This window comes from Vigna angularis, chromosome 4, assembly GCF_016808095.1.
Source record: "Vigna angularis cultivar LongXiaoDou No.4 chromosome 4, ASM1680809v1, whole genome shotgun sequence".
In the NCBI taxonomy this organism is placed as follows: Eukaryota; Viridiplantae; Streptophyta; class Magnoliopsida; order Fabales; family Fabaceae; genus Vigna; species Vigna angularis.
The window spans coordinates 20017914-20040412 of NC_068973.1; the positions used below are offsets into that span (position 1 = coordinate 20017914).

The following is a 22499-nucleotide window of genomic DNA, read 5'->3' on the forward strand; positions in this document are numbered from 1 at the left end:
TGCACATAATTTTCAACACTTTTTTCTAGGCTCTTTTGGTACTTTTTTGTAGTCTTTTCTATAAATCTTTTAGCACTTATTTTTTCATTCTTTGCGAAAGACAAGGCCAACACACACCAAAAACAGAGTCTATATTTTGATGTGAAGACTAAAAAAACAAGAAACACAAAAATAGAAAGAAACCTACTAGAATAAAAAATATAGCATGAAACTCAACAAGACATAAGAGAAAATATTTTTCAAGAACTTGCTAATGATTTAATGAAAAATATGAACTCAAAAATATAAAGTAAAAATACTAAAATGTATGTACATAATGTAGTTTTGAAAACCAACTTGAACATATAATTTTATGATTTTCCAAAAGGTAAAAACTAAGAAGAAAATCAAAATGACTCAAAATATATTATATGATCAAAGAAAAATAAAATTGGACCAAAAAAGAATTAAAAAGCACATAAACTCACAAGAAAGCTAAGCAAAAAGGCCAAATGGTTCCAAAGGAAAATAAGAAACTAGAACCATGAAAACAAAAATAAGGAAATAACATCAACAACACAGAAATAAAAGGATAGGTAAGGACCAAGAAACACAACTCTTATAGAACCAAAGCTCTTGATACCAAATGATAACAACCTCCTTAGCTAGGTTAGACTAAAGCTAAAAGAGAAGTTATGGTGATAGTGAAAAGGTTCAAATGGTGCAGCGGAATTTGGCGGGATATGAAGAAGGTGACTCACGACCTTGATGATTTAATGGTGATGGGTGGTGTTTGATGGTGCTCTTAGAGAGATTAGGTCAACTCTAGAGGAAGGTGGCTAGAGGAGACCACATGAGATGTTATAGTCTTTGGTCACCTAAGATGAGTATTATGGCACAAAAATGACAACAAAACTTTGCTTAAATTCAAAGGTGAATACAAGATCAGAAGACACCTCTATATATAGGCTAAGAGTGTCTTCAAAATGTAGAAGAAAAACCCTAAAAACACTAGCTTGACCTAAATTGGAGATTAAGGTAAAAATTTTGTCCAATAGAAGGAGATCTTTGTTGACCTAACTGGTGCAAAAACCCTACAGTACTTGGTCCAAAATACAAGGCCCAAAATAAATCATGCACTACTTAGCGCATAATACAAAGCCCAAATAAATCTAAACTAGTTAGCCCAAAATTATTCCTACTCTACAAGCTCCATGATGGACCAAGAAAAAGTTTAGGCCCATCATCCATAGATGACTTCAACTCTTCTTGAAAGTTCTTGACCATGGCTAGTAGGTATGTCATCACAAGATAGGGAGAATATTCTCACAACAACCATTGGAAAGTTAGAGCACCCAGGTTGTGTGCTTGGTATTCGAGGTGTTATTGGATTGAAATACTACTTTAGGTATACACAAAGAAGTATAAAATCCTTGATTCAAGAGGTGTTGTGGAAGTTGAAGCTCTAAATAGAGGAAAGACTAAACTAGCCCATGACTATTATGGAGCAACGCTTCATGAAACGCATCCAACAAAGATAAGAAATACAACGAGAACTTGAAGAAATAATTCAATCCATGACCCAACAGAATGACGATCTCTCCATTAAAGATCTAACAGGATGTCGTGTGGGCACCAAAAGCTCATGCTATGCTATAAATCATATTGACTACTCAGTATAAGTTATTGGTTGATGGAGATCCCCACACTTAGTGTTCGTATAATGACAGCTTGCAGGATGACAGACTATTCATGGTTCTCCTCTATTGCCTCACTACGCACGTGTGACGATTAATAAAGTTTGAGATCCCCACACTCAAGTGCTTGTGCCAACTTCTAAACTCCAATTTGTGAGGAAGGCCTTACGCATATTTATATCTTGGCCTAAAGCTTTGATCATGTCATATTTTAGCCCACCACAAATATTATATTTTTATTCTTAATATTTTTATTCAAAGTTAGAAATAAATTATTCATAACTTTTAAAATGTTTATTTCAGTTCTCACATCCTAAGAAACAACCCATGCGTGAACTTGTGATCCATGAAGATCATGATACGGAAAAAGCTGAGGATAACCATTTAGTAAAGCTGATGAAAAGATTATATAAGTTGAATAAAGGACATGTAGAGCTAGAGTGAGACTTAAGAGTATTTAGACTCCAATGTCATGTTTATTTTATATTACTCTAAATGATGCATTGAAGGTCATTGGTGGAGAAAAGATGTTAAATCTTTCAATCCTAGAACTATGGTGCATGTAAGATTTTTCATATTCTTTCCTATTTAAATATTCAAATTGTTACTTTTTGATATATATATATATATATATATATATATATATATATATATATATAGGTTTAATCATTCACTAAGTCCCTATTTTCGCATGGAATCTCAATTTCGTCCCTTTCTTTCTGAAAATATCAATTGGGTCCCAATTTTATGAAAATTGCAACAAATGGATCCTTTCCGTTAAATAGTGTCAAACGGCGTTACGGTGTGTTTGACGTGGCACGCTGTTGTGGACGTGTTATCTGACGTGGTTGATTCAAGCAGGAGCAGTGGGGCACGTGGAAATTGAATATTTTATAAGTAAAAAGAAAAGAATTGTTTTAAACGAAATTGGGGATTGAGGTTTCGTGCAGATCGAATTAGGGATTCTTCTCAGTACTTCTAGGGTTCGGTTCGTGCAGATCGAATTAGGGATTGAGGTTTCGTGCAGATCGAATTCTTCTGAGTACTTCTACGGTTTAATCGAAGTTGCGGTTGAAGATGCATCCCTGCTCGTCTTCGTCATGCAGCGGAGTTAAGAACAGAGGAGTTAAGAACAACAATGGTAGTCCGTTGTGCTATTGTGGGATGAAATGTGTTATCAGAACTGCAAGAACAGTCAAGAACAGAGGCAAGCAATTTTGGGGCTGCCTTAAGTTCAAGGTAAGGTTTTTTGTTGGGTTTTTCGTTGTTCTTATTTTCAGTTCGAGGGTGCCCTGATTGGTGTTTTGTTGTACAGAATGGTGGTGAAGATGGTGGTTGCAATTATTTCACATGGTGTGCAGATCATGGGGTTATTGAAACGGAAACCAGTGCAAAGTGTGAAGGCAAGTCTGAGTGTTTGCTTAACAGAGAAGCAATGGAAGGTGGATGGAAGATTATAAGTGATTTGGACTGCTCTGTGAAGAAATTGGGAAATAGGCTTAATGTACTGTTAGGGATTGTCTGTGTTCTTATTGTGGTGAACATTATTGTACTTACAATAGTGTTTTTTCGTTCACCATCACCATGATTTCATTGTACTTATGATGGAATGTACTTAGAATGCAATGAACCAAAGTTATTTTGACTATAAAAGTTTGTATTGTTTCTAATTTTTGGTCATATATGTGACGCTCGTTCTTATGATGGAATGTACTTCATGTTGATTTTGCATGTTTTCTCAGTTAGCGAGCATCCGTATCTAGCGTTCGGTTTTAATTTGGGTTGAATCTTAAAGCGTTCGGTCTGTGTGGTAGTGTTTGTGAGCGTTCGGTTTTGGCGTTTTGTTATACTAGTGATTGTAACGTTCGGCAGACTCGAGTAACTTTTAGGCGTTCGTTCCTTATATGTGATGTTGATTTTGCATGTTTTGTCAATTAGCGAGCGTCCGTTCGGTTTTAATTTGGGTTGAATCTTAAAGCGTTCGGTCTGTGTACAAGAGGTTTGTGAGCGTTCGGTTTTGGCGTTTTGTTATACTAGTGATTGTAACGTTCGGCAGACTCGAGTAACTTTTAGGCGTTCGTTCCTTATATGTGATGTTGATTTTGCATGTTTTGTCAGTTAGCGAGCGTCCGTTCGGTTTTAATTTGGGTTGAATCTTAAAGCGTTCGGTTTGTGTACAAGAGGTTTGTGAGCGTTCGGTTTTGGCGTTTTGTTATACTAGTGATTGTAACGTTCGGCAGACTCGAGTAACTTTTAGGCGTTCGTTCCTTATATGTGATGTTGATTTTGCATGTTTTGTCAGTTAGCGAGCGTCCGTTCGGTTTTAATTTGGGTTGAATCTTAAAGCGTTCGGTCTGTGTGGTAGTGTTTGTGAGCAAAATAGTTCTTTAATATCAACATAACATCAATGCACACAACAGATAAATGGAACCTAATGAAGCATATCTGCTGAAATTTAATTAAGCTGAAGTAGTACATAAAAGTGCTGTCATACAGACCAGAATATTACAACAGTTATCAACATGAAGTTCCATCAGTTATCAACTGCAGTACCAGAAATATTTTCTACATATTGTTTTGTAGACAAAAAATATTACAAAATTTAATTCCTACTGTCTACTACGGTTGATTCCCAGAGTGATGTGCTGATGTACTGGGCTTATGTGCTGATGTACAGAATATTTCAGATTGTTGAGTGGATGGAGTTGCTTGGGTTGCTGATGTACTGGGCACAGTTCCTGGTTGGGTTGCTGATGGGCAACGAGTTCTGTTATGGCCATGTTCTCTACATATGCCACATCTCTTTTGCAAGCCAGATTTGGTCATTCTTGATTCATCCTTCCTCATTTCCCATTGCTCTAGCCTTCGTTTTCTCTTTGGTCGTCCAGGCATTACTCTTTTGTGTGGTGGAGACACATCAGGATATGGAGTAATGTTCCACATGTTGGCTCCATTTAAGGGATATATGATTGTTGAATATGTCTCCTCATATTTGGACTTCATGTAGCAAGACTCAATAAATTGTTCTCCATCAATGTTGAGGAACTTCATTGCAGCCAATGAATGACAACAGGGGATTCCAGTCATCATCCAAGTTCTGCATATGCATGAGGACTCATCTAGGTTGACTACAAACTTATCTCCATTGTTAGACATGTGACGAACTTCGAATAGCTTGTTGCCTGACCAACTGTGTACAAGAAGACAACAATAATTATTAGGCACAGTAGTAAATTAATATATAACATAGAAGTGATTACTGAAATTTACCTAGGAACCTAATTTTGAGTTAAATGACATTCCTTTCTAAATCTGGATAGAATCTTGGGACAGATGGATCCAGTAAATGATGATAGGCTTGACCTGTTCTTTGCCCATCTTTGCATGAGGTAAAGCCGTATCGTCTCCAACATCGTAATGATGGGTTTACTCCTGGCAGAAACGAGGACACTGTAGAAGCCCTCACTCATGTTGTTTACTAAGGTGTCAGATTTAGCTCTTTCAGTGAACCTTGATCTTGACCAATACCTACAACAAATAATAGAATTATTATTAACATTATATGAATAAGGAATTATGTTATACTTTTGAAGACTAACCTTGGAGGGATGGCAATCAAATGCTTATAAGCATCTTCGTTTACTGCTCTTATGTTTCTCATTTCCATCTCCCATGTTTGTGGATGTGTGGCTGTAGCTGCCTTCCACATTAAACGCTTCAGGTTTTTACCAGGGTATTTCTTCCTGAAGTTGACATACATATGCCTCACACAAAACCTTTGATCAACTCTAGGAAGCAATTCATCTATTGCATGAAGTAGACCCTGCAAACAATATACAAGTAATGAATACAGGCAACAACTACTTAACAACCTCAAATTAAAATGTACAAATTAATATTACCTTCTGCTGGTCTGATATAAAGGTAAATGTGGAACAAATTTCAGCCCCTCCAAGGTCATCTACCAACAGTTCCAGGAACCACTTCCATGACTCCTTGTTCTCAACTTCAACAACACAGTATGCAATTGGCAACATCTGCTCATTCCCATCTCGGCCCACAGCTGTTAACAACTCACCACCGTACTTACCTTTCAAAAATGCTCCATCTAAACCAATAATTGGCCTGCATGACATAAAACTGTCTTTGCAAGCCTTTAAACATACATAGAATCTCTTGAAAATGACTTTACCCCCCACATCCTCAACCTTTAGTTTCACTGTTGACCCAGGATTTTTGGCCACCAACTCATGGGCATAATCATATAACCTTTTATACTGTTCTTTGAAAGAGCCATCAATTTGCTCTGTTGCTATGTTTTTGGCCCTATAGGCCATACACCTAGAAATATCAATGTTCCATTTCCTTTGAATTTTTTCCCTTATATCCACACCCTTAACTGTAGGATTATCTCTAATAGTTTTGTGTATCTTTTTGCTCAACCACTTGGCATCAATTAATTTAAGGTTGAACTCCCTGCTACAGGTATGGTTGTCCACCATTGTTCTCAACTGCCATGTTTTCACTGCCTTCATATAACCAAAATATAACTTCCAAGGGCATTTACCTTTTGCACCCACACACTTCAACCTGATTCTTTGATTATCATTCTTAACAAAGTGTATATTTCTTCCATTATCCAACACATAATCTTTTATAGCCTCCAAAATGTCTTTTATAGCCTCCAAAATGTCTTGCTTTTCAACAAAATATATCCCAACTTCCCACTTAAAGTCAACCATACTTTTTGGCAACACAAATGTTGGAAAACTCCCATAACCCTCTACACTAGAACATGGTCCACTAGAGTCACTTTCTACTCCACTAATTAATTGTTCAGATTCCCACTCATCATCTGATAAACCTCTATCACAACCAACATTTGACATACTTTCTGCTCCACTTTCTGCTCCACTTTCTGCTCCACTAATTAATGGTCCACTAGAGTCATTTGACATACTTTGGACTTCCACTTCCACATTTCCCTCGAAGTCTGCATGCATATCATCATCTATATCACAACCAACATTGATATCAACAAGCCCCTCCAACCACTCATTATTTCCATCACCACTACCATTCTCAAAAGAGGAATTCCAACTTCGAATTTCCACATCGTCTTCAACTTCATTCTGTTCTACACCTTCATGTTCACCATCACCATCAACATCTTCCTCCATAACAGCCTCAACTTCCACTTCTTCACCATCCCCACCAACTTCCTGAACTTGTTCAACTCCAACAACCTCTTCCTCCATAACAGCCTCAACTTCAACTTGTTCACCCATCTCTTCCAACACACAACCAACTTGTTCAACTCCAACAACCTCTTCCTCCATAACAGCCTCAACTTCCACTTCTTCACCATCACCACCAACTTCCTCAACTTGTTGAAGTCCATCAACCTCTTCCTCCATTACAGCCTCAACTTCCACTTCTTCACCCCTCTCTTCAACTTCTCCTTCATCATTACCAACATATTCCAGCATATGTATGACTTCGGGTTCAGAAACAGGGTGTATAAAAAACACATGGACCTCACCATTCAGCCTAGCTAAATTAACCATATGCATGGCACCAGTGTCATCACACACACGCTCTAACTTATCATCCAAAATTGAAGCCCCTCCTACAGAGTACCACATATCTTTAAGCCCATCGTATCCCAAAGACTTCACTACACTAACAATCACGAAATAACTCCAAACATCTGGGTCAAACATAAACCTAGATGTCTCCCCCCCTTCATACTTAAGCTTCCCATCGTTAACTAATTTCCCTCCATGGTGAAAGACAACCTCAATATCTTCGTCCATGATGCAAAACACTATATATAAGTATTTGTACACCTATAATATAATCAATTCACGACAAAACATATATTAAAACCGTAACCAAAACACACTCACACACACAGAAAATTATCACTTTAAACATGGGGGGCATGGGGGGACCACAACATTGCAATAAAAAATGGAACACAATCCGACCAAGGGGACCACAACATTGCAATCAAAAATAAAACACAATACATAGACAGGGACCACCACCAAACATCGCAAAATAAAGGTTTCTAACAAAACCAAACTTTTACTGACCTGGCCACTCCAGATTGCAACTGAAGAAGGTCCCACAACTCCGATGAGGACGACAACTGCACACTCTCTGAAGGTCAACCTCGATTCAACCCTAAATACCCAAATTGATACCCCAATTTTCTGAAATGAAATCAACTTTGGACGAACCGAACCCTAGAAGTACTGAGAAGAATCCCTAATTCGATCTGCACGAAACCTCAATCCCCAATTTCGTTTAAAACAATTCTTTTCTTTTTACTTATAAAATATTCAATTTCCACGTGCCCCACTGCTCATGCTTGAATCAACCACGTCAGATAACACGTCCACAACAGCGTGCCACGTCAAACACACCGTAACGCCGTTTGACACTATTTAACGGAAAGGATCAATTTGTTGCAATTTTCATAAAATTGGGACCCAATTGATATTTTCAGAAAGAAAGGGACGAAATTGAGATTCCATGCGAAAATAGGGACTTAGTGAATGATTAAACCATATATATATATATATATATATATATATATATATATATATATATATATATCTTTATATCTTTATTGTTATAGGTACGTGGAAACCGTCGTTGTGGACTATTCTCTTTGTCATGTTTAGTGTGACAAACAGTCAGATTTGTGGACATACGACTATTATGTCATGTCTTGGATCAACACCATCATTCAAGTAGGAATTAAAGATGATTGGATTAAGGTAATAATATATCTTTCACATATTACAAATCACATTCAACTTTAAACATTAGAATGAAAACATAATAAAGTTGTTTTGTTTTTGTAGCACTTCAACAATCCATCACCAATAACAGAGGCCACAATGAAGAAGATACGACAAGATTGGGAGCATATCTTTTGGAGCGATGAAGTTAGGACATACATTAGTTTAGATTTAATACTTTAAGTTTTGATAGCTAATTTTTAGTTTTACTTGAGAAAACTTTAGTTTATAGTTTTGAATAGTTCATACAAAGTTGAAACTGAGTTCTGGATATAGAAATGTTAAACTGTTACTTTTTTGCTTTTTAGGGTTGGTAAAAATATAAAAATGAATAATTTATTAAAAAACCAGGATGGATGTCTATTAATGCATTAACAGACGTCAACTGACGTTGGTCAAGATAAATTCTGATGTCGATTTTTCCTTTTTTGACTAACCCATTAAATTGCACTCAATGATATGGGTATTTTGCTCAATGATGGTGGACGTCGAATATTCCTAATTTCTGACGTCAATCAACGTCTCTTTTTTCTTTCGACATCAAATTGACGTCTCCCGTTATGATGTCAGAGTTTGGGTAGACGTCAAAGGTCGAAAATAACAAACATCAAAGGTCGAAAATAACGAACGTTAAAGGTAAAAAAATAACGAACGTCAAAGCTTGTTTTTGTAGTATGTTTACATTGATTTTAACTGATAGATAACTTATAATTGTTGATTGTATGCATGTATGATACTTGGTTTGTGTGATTGAATTGTCTTATCAAATATTACTATAGAGTTGAGTAAGGTTGTGATTTCTCACTAGAGCTTGATATGTTTAAATTTAGTATACTATTTGGTTGATATGACATTTGCAATGAATTGAATGATTTAGTTGTGTATGATCTGATGGCTGATATGCTTAAACATATGTGTTGTTTTTGGAATAAATTGTAGGGCTTGTATGGCGTTAATCAAAATAATTTTTTCTATTGAATTATGTAGACTCGCTGAGCAAGTATATACTCGGTCGAAGTCAAAGTTAGAGAGCTACTGATTGGGTAGTCACTAAGCGAGAGTACACTCGTTAGGCGAGACCAAAGTTAGATAACTTAGTGATTTGAAGTCGTTGGGCAATAATATATTCGTTGGGCTAGCTCAATGTCAGAGAGTTGTTGACTTGGTGATTAGTTGGCGCGACCAAAGTCAGGAAGCTCACTGACTTGACAATTGGTTAGGCAAGAGTGCTTTTGAGCACTACTTGCTAAGCGAGATTAACTGAGTTTAACATTACTTTTCACATGTTCTCTTCCAGTTTATATTTTTTTTTAATGTTGGATTTTGTGAATGTTAATATGATGGTTAGTTTATGATCTTTATCTTAGAATTATTGGAATGAATCCAAGAAAGATTGGTTTTTTGTTTGGTGTATGCTTTGACATATGGGAGTTCTGAAAGGAGGTATCCTGATACTACCAACCATTCAACTCATGTCGAGAGAAATAGGTGGGGGAGAGAATTGCATGAGGTCATAGCCTTAGAATTTTGGTCCTAAGCATGAAAGAGACCAACCTTGTGAGTAATATGGTTATAACCCCTGGATTTATGACTCTGCAGAGCATAAATACTGATGGACTCCCTTCAAGATGAGTTTGCTTGCTTCCACGAGTCTAGGAAAAGATTATCAGAGGTATTTAAATGAAGATTAGCAGCGGTGGTTGGAACTAGATGAAGGTTTATGGACTGAAACAGAGTGGAATTCTCAATGTAGTGATATGGATGATGGTTTGGTGGTGCAAGACAGATCCTAGTATGGTTCCACTAGGGAAGGTGGCTACAAAAGGTTGTGAATCACTCTCCTAACTGTTACCTTTAAGAAGAAGAGGGTCTAGAGTTTTCTCAACTATATCATCAAAGGTAAGAAAAATACAATGGAGAAGGTGTTGAATATATAGAGTACTCAACACCTTGGACATAGTGTGCTTAGCTAGCTGATGATCAGTTGCAACTCACGGATTAGGTGCCACGTACACACACATTTTACACATTCTACTCTATGATAGAAGCAAAAACACATGTTGGAAAACATAGTTGTTTTCTCGCGTCCCCTGAGCGCAATCCCTCTGTCGTTGGGCGCCAGCCAATACGCAAGTAGGGGTTTCCATGTCTAGGCTTCATGCTACTTGGTCTTGAAGTTGGCTTCTCCTTGGACTTCTAGCTTCCGATCCAGCTAAAGATATAATACCTTAGAGTCTTTGGAGGTTGGTTCTTCAAGTTCTTCTTGCATTATTTTTATCATACCTCTTGTGATAGGTCCACTAATGGGCTCTCTTCCATCAAATACTACTACAAATGCACACTTATAATAAAGTATTATGTCAAAGGTGTATCTAGATAATTGAGTCTAATGTTAATTGTTTGTGTGAGTAAGTGATTTGTGATACGTTATACATGGTTAGATGATAAACTGGTATATTGTGTTTTTGATATGATTACTTTACAATCTGAGCAGATATTAAAATAGGGGAAGATATGTCTTTGATGGATGGAGAGGAAGCGATTGAGTAGCTTATAACCTTTCTTAGTTGTTACATATAAAAGTCTTTTTTTTATAATAAACTTTTGTAGCTTATAACCTACCTTAGGGTATACATATTATATTATTATAGTTATAACGATGAATAACTGTATTAATATTTTATATATTTTCTAATGCTGTGTTTTGTGGTTATCAATTTGGAATATTTTATTTAATTGTTTTATTAATAAATGTTTTTAACTGTTTTTTTGCTATATTTTTGTCTATTGAACAAATAAACGTTGAATAATTTAAAATTAAAAATATTCAATATATTTAACTCTTATGTAATATGTATTTTTATATAAAAATACTAATAAAGTTTGTACAGGTTAATATAACTATATTGATTTGCATCCACTTAATATATTTTTTCTCTATCGTTTTCTTTCTCTTAACGAAATTTTTATTATTTATTCAGCCAACAAATATTGTATTTTGATGGAAGGGTTATCCATGCAGTTAAATAATATACTAACCTTTTCAAAGTACATAACTAATTACAGCAATTACCTTTTATGAAATTGTTTCGTCTTATTTTCTTTTAGGGAAATTTAAACAACTCTTTTATTATATATGTAATTTTATTGAAAGTGTATTCTTATTGGGAAATTGGTCTATTAATTTTAGTGTAGAGTCCTTATTCTAAACTACTTTTTTCATTATAAAATTCAAACACATAACACTACGTATTAGTTGATCCTTTGATTACAAATGAGTATGAAAATGGGTTGAGAAAAAGTTGTGATGGGGACAAAAGTCGACCACTAAACATGATGCTTCGTTGCTCTGAGATTCTGCTCTTTCCACCTGTCACCCCTTTCCAACCCACCACAATAAATAAATAAATAGATAAATAAATTCAAATCTTAATTTCTCATTTCTTTTCCATACACACACCATCCCTTTATTGTGAAGAAAGTCACGTTACAAGTGTTTGAGCAATTTACTTTGAACTAGTCAATTTTTAGGTCTTGTTTTGTTGAAGAAAAGGGTCAATTTTGGAAGTTCCAGGATATGAAGGCAACCTTTGAAGCTTAAAAGTTGCATATAGAATTTAAAACTATAGGTTCGTCCTTTTAACCAAGGAGAAATTTAATATGAATACATCATTAGAGATAAATTAATTTCATCATAAAATGGGTCAATCCAACAAAAAGAAGATTCTTTAAATATTTCTGATAATTCCAATATTTGGATATCTAGAAACAACACGACCACAATACTCTATATATAATAAAGTGTTATAATTACAGTGTTAAAAGACATTCAGGTCGTTCGGAGGAAATGCAAGACAACATCTTCAATCAAACAGTAATTGGATTGATAAAAATAATTTTTTGAAGACACACCTTTAATAATAAACATTCCATGATCTCAAAACATGGAGGCATTGTAGGTCCAAACCATAACCAAATCAATTAACTCACATTTCTTTTATCAACTTTTTTTTCCTTCCCTCATGTAAACCTGAACTTACTAAACAGAACTTGGTTTCAACAGTCAATTTTCAACATTTATCTTCAACAGATTATTACACTTTCTAATTCACATTTTAATAATGACTGCAATTAATGTGGAATTCAACAAAATAGAACTCACTACGATGAATTTCTTTCGCTCATTTATGACAAAAGAGGAAGACGAAACAACTAAAAGATATCATACAAGAATTGAACTTAACGTGTATATTGACATATTCGATACGCCTGATAACAAATAACTAAATTTCAAAACAAAAAATCAATAGCTATTTGTAGACAATGTATAAGCAATTCTAAAACCATCCCACATTCTTTCAAACAATCACAAAATGGTACCTAAGATTAAGTTATCTCTATGTTCACTCCAACATTAAGATATAAGCAATTCTAGAACCAAAACGGAAAAACTTGGCACATAAATAAACTAGAGTAAAACGACACTTTCATACTAGATTTTACTATCATGCAACGTTATGTGCAAAATTTCAAAAACAAGCATCAATGAATGCTTGTCCATCTTCCAAAAATGGATTGAAAAACGATCCCTATTCCCAAAGACTACGAACCTTGTACCTATGAACTACGGATTCACTAAACCTCCCCAAAAACGTATCCACCTAATGTATAAAAATCCAAGTCCCTCAAAAGTTTCAAACTTCATAAGTTTGAAGAGCTTCACCAAATGTCAAACCACCTTGATTTACTTACTCTTCTTTCCACTTGTTTACATATCTAAGGAAAGCCTTGGCAGGATTTTTCCTAGGTGGTGCGCGAACACGTGTAGACCTTCTGACCACAGAATCATCCAGGGTAGTCTTATGCAACAAATCCTTTGAATTTTTCTGCAATTCCGAGCTGTAAACATGCAATGAAAAGGAAAGAACCTCACAAGTCAAGGGAGAAATGTTGATAAAATATAAATCCTTCATTATTAGAAGTGTGAACATAGACACATTAATCTTCATTTTCTTCCAAATTTTTTAAAATAATATTAACTATTTCAAAATACTGTCAAAATACCAATAAAAGATATTATGCAATAAAATGATTCATTGAAGATAATACCCATTTACTCCCCATTTCTCAGTTTCCAAATCAAGTATATCTATCTATAGTTCACTTTATGTTACATATTCAAAGAAAGATTATAATTTTATTTTAACTGTATTCATGTTAAAATCTGCTACAGTCAGCCAATCATTCCATTATATTAGCAAAACTTGAAGATCTTTTTACATAATAGAACTTTAATAATCTGAATTATTCCTTCTATTTATTTTATTCAATAAACACCATCTTTAACCAAATGTTAATATTGGGCAAGGACCACAAAATCCTTATGTAAAAGGCTTTTCGTGGAGAAACATCATGAAATGACTTAAGCATTGTGCGAAACGAAATCAAGGAGGGGTGAGGGCCAAATGGGCATTTCAATGAAAATCAACCGAAGCAAATCAAACTCACCATATTCTACCATAATATTTTTTCAGTTGTTTTAGCAGTGCCCTCTCCCTCTCGCCTTTGCAATTCAGTGAACTCGTCAATCCATCAAGCTATTCAAATTCAAGCATGCAACTGAAATTAGAAAAGATTTCTTTGTATAAAATGCATGTATAGCATATGTACCAAGTACCTCTCCTTTGCTACTGTAGTATCCCCACTCATTGGATTCAGGACTTTCAACAAATATCCTTCCATCACGGTAAAACCACCAATACCTATTATAATATCTGTCCATACCTAGGAAACTTGTACGAACACACCATTTCTCTATCTCCCGATCAAAATATTGTCTCTGTAATAAATAACTTCATTAAAATATGAACTTAAACAAAAGTAACATAAAACAGTTGAATAAGGGAAACAATTTGCACCCTTTGTTCGTAGCTTTTCTCTGATTGATCCTTATCACCTATTGGTTGTTTCTGTGATTCCTTTCTATTGTATACTTTTCCGCATAGTGCAGATCGATTAAGCTCAGAATCAAACTTTTCAGCTGACATTTTTGAAGCAAGGTTTGAATGCTTGATACCACTGTTAATATATTTTAGAAAAAAGGTTAAACACAACAATAACCCAGAAATAGAGAAAAATGTTTTTTCTAGATTTCCATGAAGACATTAAGATACGGCACACAAGTCCAACCTATCGAATGCATATTTTTGCGTAGATGATTCTGTCTCACTGTTTCTATTCTTTCTAATACTACCATTCTGTATTCTGTGACTATTATCAGCTGAGACAGTTGCATCCTGATCAAGATCATGCCCATTCTCACCACAGGTGCTTCCAGAATCAGCTTTCAACTGCTCCTTTACTTTTCTTCTCTTTGCAGAAGCTTCAATTGCTTCTTCCCTTTTAGCAGCTCCCAGTACCCGCCTTTGTTCAATAAACTCATGCAATTTTTCCCTGACAATAGCTGTATCAAGGGCTCGATTGACTAATTCGCAAAAGATTTCTAATTTAGCATTGACATCTACATAACTATAACGTCCCCGTTTAATTGTTGCTTCATACTGCTGCAGCTTGGGAATTTTGATCATTTCTAAAAACTTGCATAAATAGTCTTTCCAACTAATCATTGTAATCTGAAAAAAAGATATTGCATGAGACATTTACATATGAAAATCAGTAACGGGATAAGCCAAGGATGATAAGCCTAGTGTGTTGTTGCAATAAAGATATACAGTTCTTAAGGTTGTTTTTTAATAAATCTGCAATACCTATCAGAGCAACTGTCTTTATCCATTACAGCACTAACAAAAAGAATATATATGACAGACACGAACCTTCTTCGGTAATTTATCTTGAACAGCTGCATAGTATTCATCATCACCTTTGATGAGCACACGAAAGAGTACTGCAAGAGATTCCACCAGGAGAACAACATTGCTATCCTTGTGACAGATTGCGTTTTCAAAATCTTTGAGAGAGTACGGTGATAATTGTAACAGTTTACCAAAAGACATTAAAAAGTCCCAAACCGTTAAGAGATCCCCTACACAATGAATTGGAACATTAAAGTCTCTTGATGGAGAAGGACGACTACTGAAAACTGGATCATCTGGACTAGGCTTCACTAATAGATCATCAATTGGATATTTGATAGACTCTTCCTGAACATGATAGATTTGAAACAACAAATCATAAATTTATTTAACAAGCCAATCAGAAGTCTGTAAGCTATAAATCTATAAAATTTGACATTTGGACGATCTTGTACTCTTTTCTTTTTAATTTTGTAGGTAACAAAATAGAAGCTGAAACTACCACCTCCTTGTGTGTACCTACCTCATGCTTTCTTTTTTTGGTGAAGACCACGAGTCCATTGTTAAAGGAAACCTTTCCTCTTAACTCCTCTGGAATGTCAGTTGAGATTCCATGATTTTTTGCAAGTTTATCATGTAAAACCCAAGGAGCATTTCGATATGTACATTCACGGACAAAAGACTTCAAAATATTTCTACTAAAAGGTGGCTTCTTCTGCACCAAATCTTGAGAACTGACTTCTGCTCTTTCAATAACATTATTGCTTTCATCTAGCCAAGCCACCACATAGCTGACAGTTTCAGCATCTTTCTGCATCACTCTCAATATTTTGCAAGGACACACTCTTTCATTCTTTTTTCCATACAATTGAGAGCCCTCAACCAACTGCTCCTTCAACTTATCAGCAATAGAATCAACAAGGTCCTTCAAAGGGAGCATGCCTGCAATAGCACAAGACCACTTAAAAGTACAGAAGTTAAAATTGTGAAGCGTCTATATCAGGTAAAGGTTAAAAGCATACTATAACTTGAAACCACATCTGATATATATATCCTAAAATTTTTCATACCAATTCTTAAACAAGCATAGTTTTTAAAGTTCCAAAACCTACGAATTTTTCTAAGAGAAATTGTGATAAACACTTGTAATAATACATAAGATGAATTTAGCAAACTCCTTCATTTGATGTATATAGCATTGTTTGATCAAAAGTCAGAGTCGTGCAGAAATTGATGATTCACAATTTAAGCAATCTGAAGGGAAAAACCATCACAACCACAGTTCTTAATTGCCTCAAAGTCACAAGATGTTAGGATGCAGACATATATACTTAGCTAATCCTTCATTAGTGGATCATCTATAACTCTTCGTTACCATTTCAAGATCTCCCTGAGTCTTGTGTCCAGACCTTGGAATGAGGCAGGTTCTCCTCCCATAAACTTCTGTCTACCGAAACAAATTGAAGAGGCTCCCACGAGATATATACAGGCAACCTAAATCATATTTGGCATGGCTTGCTTTAACCAGCAATAATTTAATCTCTTATACCAGCTAATTAGCCAAAACTTACTCATCTTCAAGCTAACCAACATAGGAGATAGACATGAGGCTTAGGACAATTTATAGAATAAATAGTAAAAAGCAATACTTGCATTGAACTGCTAACTTGATGGACAAATTCCTGTAATGAAAAACGGAACCAGTAATCTAAAACCATTTGGTAGGCCCTTAAAAACAACTCCAAGACAACAAAGGAATACCTTTTGTTCGATCATTCAAAAGTAACGTCCCATCTTAAAGTCACCGTCCCTACTGCGGGATTCAATATGCACATCCCATTACATGTGCTTCTTCACAATCATCTTAATTTCCTCCAAAGGTGCTTATAATACTGTATATTATAAACTTTTAACAATAACAAACCCTTGTAAACAAAGCAAATTAAAAGACAGCTCTTTAAACCATATATTTTAATTTCAACAAATGCAGAAAAAACGAAAATTTTCAAATTACCCATGCAAAATAAATGAGCATAACCAATAATAAGCCACAAAGAAAAAGGAAACATAGTTCAATTTCGTTCAACATAAACTTTTTCTTTTCATTTTGGACCAAAAGTAGAACTTACTGTACTGAATAATCCTAAGTGCCGGTACCATTAATTCTTCCGGAATCTGTTGAACTTTCGCAGTAGCAAGCTTCTCTGACACCAAAGCCTGTTCATAAGTCAAGCCAGTTTTTCCCGTTACTTTGCACGTCCAAACCCTCTTGCGGTATTGATTTAAGCGGTTCAAATAATCACTTGTTCGTGTCAAGGAATACCAACCATTAAACAAATGATCAAAAATGCAAAAAAAGTGCAAAAATCGATACACTTTTCAACCTCTTCCAACTCAAAAATCACGCTATGCTTTTGGTGTATTCCAAGTAATTAAGTAAGACAGGTGAAACGTTATAGAAATAAATGAACGACAAAAAGATACTTATAATCTCGAAATACTTCTTTAGTAAATCGAATTCGAAAAAGACTCTCGCATGGCTCCAAATCATTCGGTGGTTCAGCAAGGGCAAAAGGCTTTCTCCTCAAAAGTGGCATTGGGATATAAAGCCGCAGGTCCTGTCAATCAGAGAAACCCTGCATCCAGAATTCAGCACAACACAACACAACAATACTCTTTCAGCCATATAAGAAACCGCAATACAGAAACCACTTGAAACAGTACTCAGGTTGAGGTTGCATGTCCTAGGAAAAAAATGCAAGGAAAAGTTTCGACTTTTAGTCTTTTCTTGGTTAAAACAAAATGATTGAATAACAGCAATTAAAATAATAATGTTTGTTACTATTAGTTTAATATTTAACTTCGACTAAAAATGGTGATACATTGAAAATCAAAACGGCCAGCATTTTGCAGGGTCCGAATGGGGCATTGGGGGTGGAAAAAGGGAAACCCTAGAATGTGGTATTTTGGCGATTTCGGAACAAATGAAGTTTGGTAATGAAACACATAGGCGATGCAGCCATGGGAGTGTCGAGAAAAATAGAAAGAAAGGAATATCGGAGGAACTGACAGCGTGACATTAGCGTTAACGAGAAAGGGAAAAGGAAACGACAGGAATGGAGGAAAACGGCGAAAAACGTGAGTTCCCGCCATAAACGAATCAGCAAAAGATACTGAGTTAGAGAGAAAATGGGAAGAAGAGAAAGAGAGTTGGAGGGAGAGAGACAGAGAATGAGAGAGAATTGGGAAGTGAGAGAAAGAGAGTAAGAAAAAAAGGATCTTACAGAGAAGGTCGGAAGCATAGAAGAGAGAGTACGAGAAGAAGTGTCTTCACTCACTCTTCCTTCAGTCTTCTGTTTCCGAATATTCGAAGTTTGTGAGCGAGTCTCTTATATAGCGTCTTCTCGTGTTCCTTCCTCTCCCCTCGAACAAAATAGTATTTATTTGGAAAATGTTAAGAACATTATTTTAAGTATAAAATATAGTTTGATTATTAACTGTAATAATATATTAATATTATAAAATCATTCCTTATTTAATAAGTGTTACTGTAAATTATACTTTTAAATGTATTTAGGAAAATTATGACGATATATTACTTAACATTCTATATTAAATATTTTCTATTATTAGCTAAAATTGATAGAAAAATTATGAAATTTTGTTAGTCTTATATATTTTATAAATGTAACAAATATTTGTTTGTGTTCTGATTGAATATCTTTTGTTAAGAATATAAATGTTTTACTGGTAGTATTATATATCAATGAAATATGATTTATTGATTGATATGTCTCTTTTAAATAGAGTTGTTAGTTTAATTCATAGTTTATGGCTAGTCCTAATTCATTCTTAAAAAAAACTTTATTTTTAGAAACCCTTCAATTAATTTTTAAAAACTCTAACCTTTAAAATTCTTCTTAAGTAAGTTAGGATTAGAATTAAGATGGTCTAACCCATTATAAAACTTTAATTAATTTTTAAAAACAATATCATTTAAGCAAATATTTTTTACACCTCCATACTTTCCTGCCTGTATTCTTATGATTATGATAATTTTTATTTTATATAATTTTAAAGTAATAAATGATTTTCAGATTGTATAATTTTAAAGTAATAAATTATTTATATTCAATTATTTATTTTATCAGATTAATCAAATTTAGATTATTCAGATGACTAGTTAATTAAGTCAGGTTTTTTAAATAACAGATTTATATTAAGTTAAATTATTTTAACATAAATATTATTTTTATTTTGGATAAATGACATAAGTATAGTTAATTTTAAGTAAATAAATAATATGAATAATTTTAGTAATTATTATTATAATAGATTATAATTTTATATTATTTATTATTAAATTTTATCATAACAATATTATATTAAACATTAAATTTTAAATATATTAAAACATTAAATTATAAATATTAAAATATAAATTCAATTTAAATTAAATATCTATAAAATGTTAATTCTCGACCATAATTTCCTTCTTACTTCATTTTACTTATTCAATTATCCAATTTAAATTAATAGTATATTTAAATTTACCTTTGGATCAAATTTCAGATACTTTTTTTCTGACTCATACCAAAAAGTCATGGTTGAGATTTATTTTACCAACTTTAAAATTGTCCACAATCTCTCCTTTCCACTCAGGAATAACTCAATTTTTTTAGCTTATAAGTCATTCACATAAACATTTGTAACTTAAAAAAGAAAAAGTAAAAACTTTTACATAAAATTACAAGTACCATTATGTATTTACAAATTAAAAAGCACTTAAATTCCTAATATTAGGAGTTAATTATAATTTTTTTATTTAAAATGAACATTTTCTTCTTAAAAAAAATTCATGGGTTGGTCTTGTTCCACAAGGCTTTTGTAAATATTTTGGTCTTGTAGACTTTTTCTATGGGAGACTTTTTGACCCTGTGAGTTTTTCTGACCCCAATCCACGTGGGTCAGAGCCAAACCATATAAGAGAGGTCAAATTGACGGGTCTACTTTTGGAGGATGTTACACTTATTGTCAATAGTTTGCAAGTTGATAACATTTAGATTCACTTCATGGTAGTTCTAGGCAGTTTTAAGAAAGCTCATTTTGTAAAGGAATTGAAATTAACTTCTAAATGGACTAATATACTTGATTAAATTAATGATTTGAATACTCAAAAAGATGATAAGTTAGTTCAAAATACAATAAAACCTAGTAGGAGTAAGACAAAGAAAGTTAAAACTAAATCTTTCAAAGAAATAACTTCTAAAAAGTACCAATGAGTTGTAAATGTATTTTTTGGAATGTGTTAGGGTTAGCTAAAATATATTTCTTTGGTGTTGCATTGGTTTACTATTTTCCATTTTTCCATTCATCTATTCATATTTTTTTTTCATAATAGATATTTTTTGTCTATGTGTGTGATGTAATTTTGTCATGGGTTTGATGTGGTCTCCCGTGTTTTTCTATTTTTTTCAATAAATTTTTCATTTAATGGTAATGATGTCTAGCATGAGCCCATTTAGAAGTGGGGGAGTTGGGATTGTAAGGATGATGATTGAGAATGCTAGGTTAGTTTAGGTAATTGGTTGGGAAGTTGAAGTTGTTGGTTTAGATGAAAATTGTTTTCATTGAGGTGTATATGGAGCAAGTTATGGATAAAATTTTCTATTATGACCAATCCCTTCATAAAGGGTTTTCAAAACATGCATAAGGCTCAATGTTCAAAGGTTAAGACAAATTGTTTTCTTTTCAGTGGACAAAAATCATGTAAAGGCTAAAAGAATAAGGGATGACAAAAGATGACCTTGATCATATGAAACCTACAAGCAAGTAGTTCAATCACAGAAAATTTAGGCAAAATCATTCATGCTTCCAAAATAATAGCAATTATTCACAAAAACTCTGAAGCTCAAAACTCACACAGGTAAACTCTCAAGTCCTAGAATTCAGAAAAACAACATGCTTAGTATCTCAATCAAATTTTACCTCAAGCACCTGTTTCATACACTGTGAGTCATCACCTGTATATTAGCACATCATACATCATCTCAACATCAATCAACACACTAGAGCATCACAAAGCAATACTTATCACAAAACACAACACAGTTGAACCAAAGCAGTGTAGTTCATTCAAGCAGAGTACAATAACAAAACAAATGATCAAAAGGAAATCACTGAAATAGAAACAAAAATAGAGTTTAACAATCAAAGCAATAAAAGTAGTAAAATAATAGAAATCCTATTGTAAAACAAATGTGGCATCCATCAGTAGATGCCAAGTACAACTCACCACTCATCATCATCAAAGTCCTCTTCCTCCTCAACTTCCTCATCCTCATCATCCTCATCCATGGCCGAAGCTTCAGCTCTACCACACTTTTATGCTTGGTCAGCGGGCCATGCAACTCGGGCTGTAAAGTCCTCTTGAGAGATGAACTGTCGCTCACGAAAAGCGGACGTTAGTGTACTTAACAACTCCTGCTCGCCCCTGTATAAAGCAGACAGTAGAGAAAAGTACATGTCCCGCATCTGAAAAGGAGCGGCCTCATGAACTAGCTCCTGGATTGGTGGTGGTGCTCTCCTGTGTACCCTGGGCTGTTGTGGTGGTGGCATTGAGTGGCCTGGCTCATCCACTGCACAATAGTGTGTAAAGTAAGTTGCGTCTAATTCCTTTCTCTGATGCTCCAGTGGTGGTTTAGACACATTAACACCTGTAATCTCACAAAGATGGGTGCTCAAGGAAGGGTGTCCCAGGGCTGCCTTGTTGCTTGCACCACGGGCACAACTTTGGATCTCATCAGCTATAACCTGCCCAATGTTGATATTGAGACCCCTGAGAACACAGTAAATGAAGATGGCCCTCTGGATAGTGATGTCTGACACATGGGAGCATGGTTTGATGTTGGCATGAGTGAAAGCCATCCAATACTTTGCTAGAGGCGTCAGATGGGGTCTTATGATGTGGATAGGTGCCCTAGTCCTGTTTCTTTGAAAGTGCCCTCCGGGCACACATAAAGTCCGCTCCACATCATCATAATCCACTTCTTCCATCATGGTCATTGCATATTGGCACTACTCCCCCTCCAGTCTATACCTAGAAAATTGTTAATGGTGTCAGCATCAAAAGCAACCTTTTTACCTCTTACGTAGCTAAAGTATGTCTCTTGCCCTCCCCCAATGCTTTTGCATTTGTA

The 22499-nt window shown here is 34.6% G+C and overlaps 1 protein-coding gene across 3 annotated transcripts; it reads right to left on the minus strand.

The window, feature by feature from the left end:
• Positions 1–12957: 12957 nt before the first annotated feature.
• On the minus strand, positions 12958–18661 carry LOC108330041 (uncharacterized). Of its 3 annotated transcripts, XM_017564487.2 has the most exons (10): positions 18585–18661; positions 17785–17936; positions 17430–17602; positions 15824–16242; positions 15322–15648; positions 14678–15120; positions 14407–14566; positions 14166–14327; positions 13997–14085; positions 12958–13387 (listed from the first exon to the last, which is right to left on the minus strand). In XM_017564487.2, the coding sequence occupies exons 2-10, from the start codon at positions 17895–17897 to the stop codon at positions 13237–13239; spliced, it is 2037 nt and encodes a 678-aa protein (XP_017419976.2). In that variant the 5' UTR covers positions 17898–17936; positions 18585–18661; the 3' UTR covers positions 12958–13236. The 3 variants fall into 3 exon arrangements, with proteins under 3 accessions (XP_017419976.2, XP_052733034.1, XP_017419977.2); XM_052877074.1 differs by lacking the exons at positions 17785–17936; positions 18585–18661 and having other exon boundaries at positions 15824–16982; positions 17062–17568; XM_017564488.2 differs by lacking the exons at positions 17785–17936; positions 18585–18661 and having other exon boundaries at positions 16676–17568.
• Positions 18662–22499: the final 3838 nt, after the last annotated feature.

Excerpts from the sequence above, each read along its gene's own strand:
- LOC108330041 (XM_017564487.2), bottom strand. The coding sequence starts at position 17,897 with ATGCCACTTTTGAGGAGAAAGCCTTTTGCCCTTGCTGAACCACCGAAT. Across the intron at positions 17,603-17,784 it reads GAAGTATTTCGAGATTATAA|TGATTATTTGAACCGCTTAA; the intron begins GTATCTTTTTGT and ends GACACGAACAAG. Across the intron at positions 14,086-14,165 it reads ACTACAGTAGCAAAGGAGAG|CTTGATGGATTGACGAGTTC; the intron begins GTACTTGGTACA and ends GAATTTGAATAG.